This window comes from Salvelinus fontinalis, chromosome 19, assembly GCF_029448725.1.
Source record: "Salvelinus fontinalis isolate EN_2023a chromosome 19, ASM2944872v1, whole genome shotgun sequence".
Taxonomy (NCBI): Eukaryota; Metazoa; Chordata; class Actinopteri; order Salmoniformes; family Salmonidae; genus Salvelinus; species Salvelinus fontinalis.
The window spans coordinates 8,599,876-8,615,060 of record NC_074683.1 but is presented as its reverse complement, the minus strand read 5'-3'; the positions used below and the strand labels follow the sequence as shown (position 1 = coordinate 8,615,060).

The window sequence follows — 15,185 nt, the reverse complement described above, 5'->3', positions numbered from 1 at the left end:
TAGTACATTATATGCTTCTTAATACCACTGGGACTCCAGCTGGTAGTAAGTTAGGCAGTCAGGCAGTCAGGCAGTCTGTCAATCAAAGAGATTCCAGATCATTCTGGGTGATCCTTGAATTCCATGTCCATGACACTACACAACGCAAGTCACAGAAGAGATCAACCTTGTCTGACCTGTTCTCTCCCCACACCTTATTTCAGAGGTCAAATATGCTTCTACCAGAACTTTCTCAGTATAGGCAAGTAACTTGGCCAAGTAAAGACAGGGTGAACATCTGCCAAGCATTAAGATAAGAAAACAACAAGTAATATGTTCCTGTCCAAGTGTATGTTTAAATCCGTTGCTTTTGGAGTGATAAGAGCTGAAATTAGGAGCAGTTAGCGCCTGGAACTATTTACAGTGCATTCAGAAATTATTTCAGACGCCTTCCCTTTTTCCACATTTTGTTAAGTTACAGCCTTACACGGAACCCAAACCGGCTGCGCGCGTGCACTATCGTGCGCTATCGTGCATAAATGTATTTTGCCCCCGCTACACCAAAAAAGAGCATGACACACAGGTTAAAATATCAAAACAAACTCTGAACCAATTACATTCATTTGGGACCAGGTCGAAAAGCATTAAACATGTATGGCAATTTAGCTAGTTAGCTTGCACTTGCTAGCTAACGTTAATTAGCTAGCCAAATCGTTTCTAGGTATCGCTCCTCCTTCATCTTTGAACTTATATGGTGATTGGTATCTAACTTACACTTTTACCATGACGACCGGCAAAACATTTTGTCTTTCAATCGCCCACGTGGGTATAACCAATGAGGAGATGGCACGTGGGTACCTGCTTCTATAAACCAATGAGGAGATGGGAGAGGCAGGACTTGCAGCGTGATCTGCGTCAGAAATAGGAATGACTTCTATTTTAGCCTTTGGCAACGCAGACGCTCGTTGGTGCGCGCGAGCAGTGTGGATGCAATAATTGAATAAAATGGAGTTCTAAATTTATTTTGCAACGCTTGCGCACGCGACATGTCCGGTCTGGTCAGCATGTTATTCTAAAATGGATTTTTTTAAATTCTAATCCTCATCCATCTACAGAAAACACCCCATATTGTCAAAGTGAAAACAAGTTTAGAAATCTTTACAAGTTAAAAAATAATAATAATAATTTGAAATACCTTATTTACATAAGTATTCAGGCCCTGTAAAATGGTTCCGGAAGAAATGGCAGCAGTTTTATGGGCGCCCAAACAATTGTGCTATTATGTGTTTTTTTCACGTTATTTGTAACTTATTTTGTACATAATGTTTCTGCTACCGTATCTTATGGCAAAAAAGAGCTTCTGGATATCAGGACAGAGATCACTCACCTCGGATTAGAGATTTTTTCTACAACAAGGACGACGCACAAGACATTCTCCAAACACCCCACAGGGCTGACATCCCCGTTATTTGCAAGAGGAAGCGACGCAGGTACAGAGGACAAAGATGCCTGGTCAGGACCCGGAGAAGGCGACTGGGAAAGCTGCCGTTAACGTCAATACTACTCGCCAACGTGCAATCATTGGACAATAAATTAGACGAGGTACGATCACGAATATCCTACCAACGGGACATCAAAAACTTTCTATCCTATGTTTCACGGAATCGTGGCTGAATGACGACATGGATATTCAGCTAGCGGGATATACTCTGCACCGGCAAGATAGAACAGCACACTCCAGTAAAACGAGGGGGGGGGGGGGGTCTGTGCATACAGCTGGTGCACGAAATCTAAGGAAGTCTCTAGATTTTGCTCACCTGAAGTAGAGTATATTGTGATAAATTGCAGGCCACACTACTTGCCTAGAGAGTTTTCAGCTATACTTTTCGTGGCTGTTTATTTACCACCACAGACAGATGTTGGCACTAAGACCGCACTCAGTCAGCTGTATAAGCAAAGAGGAAACCACTCACCCAGAGGCGGCACTCCTAGTGGCCAGAGACTTTAATGCAGGGAAACTTAAATCAGTTCTACCAAATTTCTATCAACATGTTAAATGTGCAACCAGAGGGAAAAAAATTCTAGATCACCTGTACTCCACACACAGAAATGCGTACAAAGCTCTCCCTCGCCCTCCATTTGGTAAATCCGACCACAACTCTATCCTCCTGATTCCTGCTTACAAGCAAAAATTAAAGCAGGAAGCACCAGTGACTCGGTCTATAAAAAAGTGGTCAGATGAAGCAGATGCTAAACTACAGGACTGTTTTACTATCACAGACTGGAACATGTTCCGGGATTCTTACAATGGCATTGAGGAGTACACTACATCAGTCACTGGCTTTATCAATAAGTGCATCGAGGACGTCCCCCCCACAGTGACTGTACGTACATACCCCAACCAGAAGCCATGGATTACAGGCAACATTCGCATCGAGCTAAAGGGTAGAGCTGCCGCTTTCAAGGTGCGGGACTCTAACCCGGAAGCTTACAAGAAATCCTGCTATGCCCTGCGATGAACCATCAAACAGGCAAAGCGCCAAAACAGGGCTAAGATTGAGTCATACTACACCGGCTCCGACGCTCGGCTTATGTGGCAGGGCTTGCAAACTATTACAGACTACAACGGGAAGAACAGACACGAACTGCCCAGTGACACGAGCCTACCAGACGAGCTAAATCATTTCTATGTTCGCTTCGAGGCAAGCAACACTGAGGCATGCATGAGAGCATCAGCTGTTCGGGACGACTGTGTGATCATGCTCTCCGTAACCGACGTGAGTAAGACCTTTAAACAGGTCAACATACACAAGGCTGTGGGGCCAGACTGATTACCAGGAAGTGTGCTCCGGGCATGTGCTGACCAACTGGCAGGTGTCTTCACTGACATTTTCAACATGTCCCTGATTGAGTCTGTAATACCAACATGTTTCAAGCAGACCACCATAGTCCCTGTGTCCCAAGAATGACTACCGACCCGTAGCACTCACGTCCGTAGCCATGAAGTGCTTTGAAAAGGTTGGTAATGGCTCACATCAACAACATTATCCCAGAAACCCTAGACCCACTCCAATTTGCATACCGCCCAAACAGATCCACAGATGATGCAATCTCTATTGCACTCCACACTACCCTTTCCCACCTGGACAAAATTAACACTTACGTGAGAATGCTATTCATTGACTACAGCTCAGCGTTCAACACCATAGTACCCTCAAAGCTCATCACTAAGCTAAGGAACCTGGGACTAAACACCTCCCTCTGCAACTGGATCCTGGACTTCCTGATGGGCCGCCCACAGGTGGTGAGGGTAGGTATCAACACATCTGCCACGCTGATCCTCAACACTGGAGCTCCCCAGGGGTGCATGCTCAGTCCCCTCCTGTACTCCCTGTTCACCCACGACTGCATGGCCAGGCACGACTCTAACACCATCATTAAGTTTGCAGATGACACAACAGTGTTAGGCCTGATCACCGACAACGACGAGACAGCCTATAGGGAGGAGGTCAGAGACCTGGCCGGGTGGTGCCAGAGTAACAACCTATCCCTTAACGTAACCAAGACGAAGGAGATGATTGTGGACTACAGGAAAAGGAGCACCGAGCACGCCCCCATTCTCATCGACGGGGCTGTAGTGGAGCAGGTTGAGTGCTTCAAGTTCCTTGGTGTCCACATCAACAACAAACTAGAATGGTCCAAACACACCAAGACAGTCATGAAGAGGGCACGGCAAAGCCTATTCCCCCTCAGGAAACTAAAACGATTTGGCATGGGTCCTGAGATCCTCAAAAGGTTCTACTGCAACATCGAGAGCGTCCTGACTGCTTGCATCACTGCCTGGTACGGCAATTGCTCGGCGTCTGACCGCAAGGCACTACAGAGTGTAGTGCGTACGGCCCATAGGGAGGTGCGTACGGCCCAGTACATCCCTGGGGCTCAGCTGCCTGCCATCAAGGAACTCTACACCAGGCGGTGTCAGAGGAAGGCCCTAAAAATTGTCAAAGACCCCAACCACCCCAGTCATAGACTGTTCTCTCTACTACCGCATGGCAAGCGGTACCGGAGTGCCAAGTCTAGGACAAAGGCTTCTCAACAGTTTTTACCCCCAAGCCATAAGACTTCTGAACAGGTAATCAAATGGCTACCCGGACTATTTGCAGTGTGCACAACCCCCCCCCCGCCCCCCCAACCCCCCTTTTTACATTGCTGCTACTCTCTGTTTATCATATATGCATAGTCACTTTAACTATACATTCATGTACATACTACCTGAATTGGGCTGACCAACTAGTGCTCCCGCACATTGGCTAACCGGGCTATCTGCATTGTGTCCCGCCACCCACCACCCCCTCCTTTACGCTACTGCTACTCTCTGTTCATCATATATGCATAGTCACTTTAACCATATCTACATGTACATACTACCTCAATCAGCCTGACTAACCGGTGTCTGTATGTAGCCTCGCTACTTTTATAGACTCGCTACTGTATATAGCCTGTCTTTTTACTGTTGTTTTATTTCTTTACTTACCTATTGTTCACCTAACACCTTTTTTGCACTATTGGTTAGAGCCTATAAGTAAGCATTTCACTAAGTATTCTGTTGTATTGGACCCGTTGTATTCGGCGCACGTGACAAATAAACTTTGATTTGATTTGCTATGCGACTCGAAATTGAGCTTGGGTGCATCCTGTTTCCATTGATCATCCCTGAGATGTTTTTACAACTTAATTGGAGTCCACCTGTAGTAAACTCAATTGATGGGACATGATTTGGAAAGGCACACACCTGCCTGTATAAAGGTCCCACAGTTGACAATGCATGTCAGAGCTAAAGGGTATCAAAAATGTCTGCAGCATTGAAGGTTCCCAAGAACATAGTGGCCTCCCTCATTTTTAAAATGGAAAAATTTTGGAACCACCAAGACTCTTCCTAGAGCTGGCCGCCCGGCCAAACTGAGCAATCGGGGGAGAAGGGTCAGAGAGGTGACCAAGAACCCGATGGTCACTCCGGAGAACTTTCTAGAAGTACAACCATCTCTGCAGCACTCCACCAATCAGGACGTTATGGTAGAGTGGCCAGACGGAAGCCACTCCTCAGTAAAAGGCATATGACAGTCTGCTTGGAGTTTTCCAAAAGGCTCCTGAAATACTAAGACCATGAGAAACAAGATTCTCTGGTCTGATGAAACCAAGATTGAACTCTTTGGTCTGAATGCCAAGCGTCACGTCTGGAGGAAACTTGACACCATCCCTACAATAAAGCATGGTGGTGGCAGAATCAGACTGTGGGGATGTTTTTCAGCGCTATGGACTGGGAGAATGGTCAGGATCGAGGGAAAGATGAACGGCGAGAAGTACCGAGAGATCCTTGATGAAAACCTGTTCCAGAGCAGGTTCACCTTCTAACAAGACAATGACTAAGCATATACAGCCAAGAAAAAGCAGGGATGGCTTCGGCACAAGTCTCTGAATGTCCTTGAGTGGCCCAGCCAGAGCCTCGACTTGAACCTGATCAAACATCTCTGGAGAGAACTGAAAATAGCTGTGCAGCAACACTCCCCATCCAACCTGACAGAGCTTGAGAGAAACTGCCAAAATACAGGTGTGCCAAGCTTTTAGGGTCATATACAACATTACATTACATTTAAGTCATTTAGCAGACGCTCTTATCCAGAGCGACTTACAAATTGGTGCATTCACCTTATGATATCCAGTGGAACAACCACTTTACAATAGTGCATCTAACTCTTTTAAGGGGGGGGGAGGTTAGAAGAATTACTTTATCCTATCCTAGGTATTCCTTAAAGAGGTGGGGTTTCAGGTGTCTCCGGAAGGTGGTGATTGACTCCGCTGACCTGGCGTCGTGAGGGAGTTTGTTCCACCATTGGGGTGCCAGAGCAGCGAACAGTTTTGACTGGGCTGAGCGGGAACTGTACTTCCTCAGAGGTAGGGAGGCGAGCAGGCCAGAGGTGGATGAACACAGTGCCCTTGTTTGGGTGTAGGGCCTGATCAGAGCCTGAAGGTACGGAGGTGCCGTTCCCCTCACAGCTCCGTAGGCAAGCACCATGGTCTTGTAGCGGATGCGAGCTTCAACTGGAAGCCAGTGGAGAGAGCGGAGGAGCGGGGTGACGTGAGAGAACTTGGGAAAGTTGAACACCAGACGGGCTGCGGCGTTCTGGATGAGTTGTAGGGGTTTAATGGCACAGGCAGGGAGCCCAGCCAACAGCGAGTTGCAGTAATCCAGACGGGAGATGACAAGTGCCTGGATTAGGACCTGCGCCGCTTCCTGCGTGAGGCAGGGTCGTACTCTGCGAATGTTGTAGAGCATGAACCTACAGGAACGGGTCACCGCCTTGATGTTAGTTGAGAACGACAGGGTGTTGTCCAGGATCACGCCAAGGTTCTTAGCACTCTGGGAGGAGGACACAATGGAGTTGTCAACCGTGATGGCGAGATCATGGAACGGGCAGTCCTTCCCCGGGAGGAAGAGCAGCTCCGTCTTGCCGAGGTTCAGCTTGAGGTGGTGATCCGTCATCCACACTGATATGTCTGCCAGACATGCAGAGATGCGATTCACCACCTGGTTATCAGAGGGGGGAAAGGAGAAGATTAATTGTGTGTCGTCTGCATAGCAATGATAGGAGAGACCATGTGAGGATATGACAGAGCCAAGTGACTTGGTGTATAGCGAGAATAGGAGAGGGCCTAGAACAGAGCCCTGGGGGACACCAGTGGTGAGAGCACGTGGTGCTGAGACAGATTCTCGCCACGCCACCTGGTAGGAGCGACCTGTCAGGTAGGACGCAATCCAAGCGTGGGCCGCGCCGGAGATGCCCAGCTCGGAGAGGGTGGAGAGGAGGATCTGATGGTTCACAGTATCAAAGGCAGCCGATAGGTCTACAAGAAGACTCGAAAGGTTCTGAATAATTATGTAAATGTGATGTTTTGTTTTTTAATAATACACTTGCAAAAAAAATCTTAAAACCTGTTTTGGTTTTTTCATTATGGGGTATTGTGCGTAGATAAGGGGAAAAACACAATTTTAAATCAATTTTAGAATAAGGCTTTAATGTTACAATGTGGGAAAAGTCAAGAGATCTGAATACATTCTGAATGCACTGTAAACCCATCAAATACACATAAGCTTCAGCTGCCTAAACTCCTATCAAAAAAAGTGCCATCTAGAACCTAAAAAGGTTTTTTTCGCCTGTCCCCATAGGAGACCCCTTTTTTGTTCATGGTATAACCTTTTGGGGTTCCATTTAGGACCATTTTCATAGAGGGTTCTACATGGAACCCAAGAGTTCTTCCTGGAACCAAAAACGGTTTTATCTGGACCCAAAAAGGGGTCTCCTATGGGGATAGTCAAACTCTTTTGGAAACCTTTTTTCTAAGAGTGTATGTAAAATGTGTACGCTACTGAAAAAGAGGAACAAGTTTGTCCTTTCTGTGAGGTCAACATTTACATAAAAATGCAGAAGAAAGCACTTTTCCCCTTGAGTCATAATTATAATATATAATCACACTGCATTCATTCTTTTATGAGACAATGCTGCATTGTCTATACAGGAGTGTTTATCAAAGAAGCATTAGCCTGTTGCTTTGCGGTCTCCCCTGATGCTCATCACATGCACTGGAGCTTTACAAAATGTCAAAGGGCCAAGAGCTTTATATGGGAACATTAACAAAGATCTTGCTTTGTGATTACAGTTTTCCATGTAAAAGACACAGAGGAAATCCAAAAATAAAAATAAATGATACATGGGCCACAGTGCCATACACTAGCATTCATTATGAAAGATACATATTTCTCACATTTGTAACCATTAGGTTAATGGCTGCGAAATGTCTGCTTCTGTGACATATTCAATATACTGAATGAACAACTGGTAAATGATAATGTGTGCAAGAATAGCGCCATCTAGAGATTTGCTTCACATACTTTTATTCAGCCCTGTCCTTCTATTTTTCTCTGACCTTTTTAACACAAAAGGCTCTGTTATGAAGGTGGATGGTAGGTGGCTTCCAACTGTTATGTGTTGGAAGAGTACACAACAGAAACAAAACACGGGCCAAGACTTCATACACAGTATTGACTATTTGTATTCTCCAGGCACTGTGACGCCATTTGCACAGAGCTATTGCGTGGGATCTGTGTTGAATACGTGCTCTCTCTAGTATCAAAAACGAGCACATAAATTCCTGGAATAGCCAAGCCTACCAATTCGTTTGGCGAAATTTGAACATATAGTTGACTGATTTTGTATACTAACCCAGTACAGCTCCAGTAATAAGCCCTCATTGGTATTTACGGTCAGTGCATTGGCTTCAACTGCACAACAAAGACGACCCATTATTCCCTGTTCTCTGGATGATGGCCACTGTCTGTTTTAGCCCTCTGAGGCATAAAGCAACCCATCCACAAGACATAAAAGCCTCTGTATTCCCAAGACCTGACGGGCTTAGCAAACACAAGCTTGTCGTAAGGTCTCAATTCCTTTTTTTGTTAGAATACGTTTTTCATTTTCCTACTGGCCAAATTCAGTGATTTCGCCTCTCCTTTACATTTAATGCCGTTGCTATGAGTGGTGTGGGTGGCCGTTGGAATGCCACTGACCTCTTCACAGAAACTACAAACAACAAGGCCTGTGTGATATCTTTATCTACTCTATTGAGTCTTTCAAACAGTATTGTAAATAATGTGATAAACAACATTGTACAAATGTTTAGGCCTAAATCGCACAAATGCTGTATCAAAACACAGTATATACTATTCTGTATTGAAAAGTTATTTAGAAATGTGTTCATTTTCATATAAGTTCATCGCATTTAGTGAGGGAATGACACATGCTGTCCTCTATTGGCTTTCAGAGTTTTTTGACAGTGTTGTGTGTTTAATTTGTAACCTACAGTAGTTCTTGGCTCAATTGGAGACTCTTTTCCTGGCTGAACAGAGAGGCTTTTATCCCTCAGGAAAGTTTCAAGGGGAAAATGTTGCAAATGCTAGAACTCTGAGGGTTTTTGTCTATGCTATCATAACCTTCCATTAGTATCTTTATTTCCCTTTAACTGCATCCAGTGAAGATCTCATTTGCCAGGGTCTAGACTTATAACACTTCTGTTTGTAGAGGCTCAACTATTTGCACGTTTCTGTTTTAGGTCTTCTTCTGTTCGGAGTTGAAACTTTGCAGGAGTATCAAAGGATTGGGTCTCTGCAAATATTTGGACAATTATTAAGCTCACAGTTGTACTAATCAAAGTAGTTTGAAATAGCAAACTTGGATTTGAAATTGCAGTATTAGTTTCACAAGTTCCTCTCCTCACAGGGAACACTTTAGTCTCAAAGACCTATAACTTCTACCATGGAAAACATGGGTGTGCAGTAGCTCGTTATAAGGGCGTACTGCTGCCAGTATGCTAAATTCTGGCGGTATAACACAAAATATGGTTATAGGGCCTTAACTTTGACCCCAATGATTTCAGCTTGCAGCTATATTTTCCTAATATTTATCATCTGTTGTAGAATTCAGCCCACCCCTCTCGACATAGCCTTCAACCACTTTGAATAGTGCTACTGTGAGCTTAATTAATTGTCCAAATATTTGCAGATACCCAATCCATTTATACTCCTGCAAAGTTTCAACTCAGAACAGAAGAAGACCTAAAACAGAAACGTCCAAATAGTTAAGCCTCTACAATGTGTGACAGTGATCTCATTTGCCAGGGTCTAGACGTATGATATCTTCACTAGATGCAGTTAAATGGGAATAAAGCTGCTGAATTCAAATGCAGCTGTGCCCTTGGACTGCTAAAGTGTCTGGAAACAGCTGCGGGGATTCACAATACCTTCACCAATTCCACACTCGGCTCCACTCCGAGGGAAGCCTGCAATGTGAGATCATGGTAAAAAGGTGTCTCTCATTATCTGCAAAGGCTTCACATAGCTGGGAGGATAGGGAGAGGAATGTCACCAATAAAACACTCAACTGTCATGGAGGAAAATCTATAAACCATCCATCCTCCTTCTGCACTCCTTTCCTGTACAGATGTAGGATCTTTGCTACAGCAGTTTGCTACAACAGGAAAATAATCCTGCAGCAACAGGAAGTGTGAATTACTATGTGCATTATAACTAATGGACATTTTTGTAGGGGCTGATACATTTTTCAAACGGAAAACTCAACTCTGAAATGTCCAAATGGAAATTAAAACGTCAGAAGCCTTTTTACAATACAAGTTTGACATTTCCTGCATTTCAGGAAAGTTCTCCTGCAACAGGGTGATACAAATCAAGATCCTACATTTGTATAGGCCTGTATAGCCTTCAGAAAGTATTCACATCCCAAGACTTTCTCCACATTTTGTTGTGTTACAAAGTGGGATTAAAATGGATTTATCATTTTTTGTCAACAATCTGCACAAAATACTATTTCATGTCAAAGTGGAAGAAATGTTTTATTTACTTTTGTAATTAATGGAGAAAAAAAACACTAATATATCTTGATTAGATAACTATTCAACCCCCTGGGTCAACACATGTTAGAAACACCTTTGGCAGCGATTACAGTTGTGTCTTTCTGGGTAAGTCTAAGAGCTTTACACACCTGGATTGTACAATACAATAAATATATATTTGTTTTAAATTGTCATGCTCTGTCACATTGGTTGTTGATCATTGCTTGACAGTCATTTTTAAGTCTTGCCATAGATTCTTATAACGATTTAAGTCAAAACTGTAACTAGGCTCCTCAAGAACCTTCAATTTTGTCTTGGTTAGCAACTCCAGTGCATATTTGGCCTTGTGTTTTAGGTTATTGTCTTGCTGAAAGGTGAATTTGTCTTGCAGTGTCTGGTGGAAAGCAGAGTGAACCAGGTTTTCCTCTAGGATTTTGCCTGTGCTTAGCTCTATTCCATTTATTTTTATCCTGAAAAAGACTCCTTAGTCCTTGTTGATGACAGGCATACATAACAGTAGGCAGCCAACACTGTTCCTGAAAATATGAAGAGTGGTACTCAGTGAGGTGTTGTTTCAGATTTGCCCCAAACATAATGCTTTGTATTCAGGACAAAAAGTTAATTTCTTTGCCACATTTTTCGAAGTATTCATTTGGTGCCTTATTGTCAACAGGATGCATGTTCTGGAATATTTGTATTTTGTACAGCCTTAATCCTTTTCACTCTGTCATTTAAGTTAGTATTGTGGATTAACTACAACGCTGTCGATCCATCCTCAGTTTTCTCCTCTCACAACCACTCAACTCTGTTTTAAAATCACCATTGGCCTCATGGTGAAATCCCTGAGCGGTTTCCTTCCTCTGCGGCAACTGATTTAGGAAGGGCGCCTGTATCTTCGTAGTGACTAGGTGTATTGATACACCATCCAAAGTGTAAAATTAATAACCGCACCATGCTCAAAGGGATATTAAGTGTCTGCTTTCTTTTACCCATCTGCCAATAGGTGCCCTTCATAACAAACCATAGGAAAACCTCCGTGCTCTTTGTGGTTGAATCTCTGCTTGAAATTCACTGCTCGACTGAGGGACCTTACAGATAATTTTATGTGTGGGGTACAGAGATGGAGTAGTCATCTTTGTACCCCACTCTATGTGCAATAAACACTATTATTGCAAATAGAGTGAGTCCATGCAACTTACGTGATTTGTTAAGCACATTTTTACTCCTGAACATATTTAGACTTGTCATAACAAAAGGGTTGAATACTTATCGACTCAAGACATTTTAGGTTTTCATTTTTAATCAATTTGTAAACATTTCTAAAAACATAATTCCGCTGACATTTTGGGGTATCAGTGACACAATATCTCAAATTATTCAATGAATTTAATTGAATTCGGGCTGTAACACAACAAAATCTGGAAAAAGTCAAGGGGTATGACTACTTTCTGAAGGCACTGTATGTGCAGCTCTACTCAGAAATGCAAAGTTGCCAAGCGAAGAATTTCAAAATGAGACCAGATGTCATTGCAAACAGATGCTGCTGTGACAAAATGATACTGTCTTTTAGCAGACATTAAGTAACTTTTCCAACGGCCAAAGCAGAACTAGACATACAATTATTTAGTTGAGGTTAATTTGGAAAATCCTCAAGTGAAATTCACTGTGTTCATAGAGCTATGCATGTTTGTGTGTACTACAAACTGCCACCCTTGGACAAGGGCATGTGTTTTGAAAGGGTCTGTAGCAGGATAACAAATGTAGCATGGCGTGGATGGCCACATGATGTCTCCATAAGTCATTGCACTTGAAAAGCGGGGTGGATTTTCAGAAGCAGTTGTGGCTCAAAGTATGAGAAGCCACAAATAAACCCGGCACACATGTACCCCCCCCCAACAACAGCTCATGGAGAGCGGCTTTCATTTCCAAATAACAGACAAACCACAGACTGAATTGGGTAGTCTGCTACTCTGGAAAGCCAGAGAGGGGCTCTGCTACCGAATTACACAATTCTACAACGACATATCAAAAGGGTCATGTTGAAACTACAGCACTTGATCCAATAGATTACTGTGTGGTTATGTGGAGTTTGTGATAAGCACCTATCCCAAAAATAACCACTGGTGGTGAAACACAATGATCCGTGAGGAGAGGTCTAAACGTGTCTTTTGCCTAAAATTAAATGTCAAATAAATAAGAGTCCACGAGGATCTCTTTAAAAGTGTTATATCTGTGACCGTGTGGAATTTCCCATATATTTGGTTCAAGACCGGTTACTTGAAGATTATGTCAGCTGACTGTATTCCAGTTGGTCGGAGGCGTTTGCTCTTAAACTTGGGAGTGAGTTTTCCAAAGTTCTTTGCAAGCTTTTAGAAAGTCACTGCCCACTCCCTTGGCATGCAACACAGGCCTGCAGATTTATTGTGATTTTAATTAGGAATGAGATGCAGAATTTGAGGGTTTAATAGCAATTCATGTGAAGTTTCCATTTCTCCACAGTTGTTGAGTTTTCCATATTGAGACTTAAATATGATGATATATCTATGAGATCATCCATCCATACAATTATTGACCAAAATACTTCAGAATATAAATAAATAACCAGACGTTGATTATAATGCACATGAGATGCACACTGGTTTTCCTCCAAAATGCTTCCCATGACCCCAACATGTGGTCAAGGCAATTTCTCAGAACAACTCAGAAGGCAGGAAATGAGTGGAGTTCAAAGGTTACTGAAATGTCTGCAACAACTGTTACTTCAGTTACTGACTACAATTACTCAATATAGCCGATGTACATCTATCCCCTCTGGTTGGGGACTATTAAATTAGTCAAACCCTTTGTCTTAGACGTGCAATTATGTAATTTCATTCAATTGCAATTTGCTTGTAACATGTGTCTAGAAAATGTATTGCAACATTGTCTTTGTGTGTGTGGGGGGGGGGGGGGGTAGATAATGGCATAGAAGGGATGGAATCCCAGTGAAGCTTTGTAAAAGGTTTGAATAGAATAAGGGTTTGGAATGACATAAGACACCATGCATGGACTACAAAAGTCCCATATTTTCCAACTGATGTCATCTCAAGAATTCCACAATAAATGATCTAATATACACGAGTTTTAAGTGTCATCATCAATCTAAGCATTTTAAAACACCTCCAAATAATGGTGACAATTTCTATCCTGAAGTGAACAATAATGTAGTAGACTACAGCTAAGAAAAACTGACAGCTGACAGTTCTCACACAGGAACCCTCTGATCCTAGTACCCATAATGAATCCACATACTGTACCTAGAGCCAGAGAGTCGTCGTCGTGGAGTTCCTTGGGACCCATTTTCTTCCATGTCTAGCTGCATAGGTTTAACTAAATCCCTCGGACTAATGAAAGGCAAGCAAAACACACAATTATTCATATTTCATCATAACAACAAAAATGTACAGGTTTACATCTATAGCTGTCCCAAAACCACCGAGTGCCTGCTGCGGATGGGCGAACCCTATTAACAATGAAGTCATAGTTTCTCCGGATAACTTTTGCCAGACTTACAAAGCGGGACAGACATTAAAGTACAATTTCCTTATGATCATTCTGTAACTCGACATCTCTTACCATGAATGGCCCTGCCCCTCCGAGCAGCTGTCAACTTTCATCAGTCTTTATTAGGGATTCAAAAAATGACTTATACCGTACAAAATATACCGTAGACTTTTCATTCGTTCAGTGATCCATTAGGCTACTCCGCGTTCTTATGAATTCTGGAACTCCCACTTTTACCTCCAACTCTTGGTTCAAAACAACAGTCACTGCTCTGTTCCAATACGCCGCCAGCACAACCCAGTCTTTCCCGTTTAGCCAGCAGTTAACATATCAAAGTTGTGACACAATGCTACGGATGCCAAGTTCTCCGTCGAATGCAGAGCAACTAAAAAAAATCGGCGTCCAAACGTAAGCTTATGGGTACTGTAGATGCTTTGCACGACGACTCAGTGTGCAAATAGCCTTTCGTGGGGCGTCGAATACCTTACTGCCCTAGTTTTCCTCCCAGCGGTGATTGATTTCATCGCTCCATCCCAGAAGGAATAGGCTACAAACGTTTCGCTTTTTTATTAGTTTAAAGCAGCATTGGAAATATGTACACTAAGTGCTAACTTTAGGAACACCTTCTCTTTCCAAGGAAGACTGACCAGGCGAAAGCGATGATACTTACTGATATCACTTCAACCAGTGTAGATAAAGTGGAGGGGAGAGGTTAAAGAAGGACGTTTAAGCCTTGAAACGAGTGTGTATGTGTGAACGGGAAAGACAAAATATTTAAGTGCATCAATATTAAGAAGGTGTTCTTATTGTTTTGTTCACTAAGTGTATGTGAAACTTTATCGAGGGAGCCAATTGAATTTATTGAAGGAGCCGTATGACTTTCATTAGTATTTTCAACATCTGAAGTGAACAATTCGCGTTTACATTTATACTTTTGAAATAGCCTAAATGTTATAATAGGCCTATTGCAATTCCCTAAATATACCTACTATAAGATAACGTAGGGTAACTAACCACCCGGGGTAATTGCCCCAATAATTCTCACAGAAACCACGTCACCAGCATTTTTTTTCAACACTTTCTCTGGCTACCAATGCTCTTTCTCAACTAAAAATGGTATCTGTCTCAACAAACAAAACATTGTCACTCTAACAAAACAAAGTTAAGTTGATCTAATATTTTGTAATTTAGAAAAAGTTATA

At 42.8% G+C, this 15,185-nt stretch overlaps 1 protein-coding gene across 1 annotated transcript in view; it reads right to left on the bottom strand.

The window, feature by feature from the left end:
- LOC129816315 (cordon-bleu protein-like 1) overlaps positions 1-14,469 on the bottom strand; it is a 36,413-nt gene extending 21,944 nt beyond the window's left edge. Inside the window, exons 1-2 of the mRNA XM_055870633.1 lie at positions 14,056-14,469; positions 13,737-13,823 (exon numbers count right to left, since the gene is read on the bottom strand). Of these exons, the coding sequence (XP_055726608.1) occupies positions 13,737-13,823; positions 14,056-14,096 (128 nt within the window). The 5' untranslated portion in view covers positions 14,097-14,469. The remainder of the gene's footprint in view (positions 1-13,736; positions 13,824-14,055) is intronic.
- Positions 14,470-15,185: the final 716 nt, after the last annotated feature.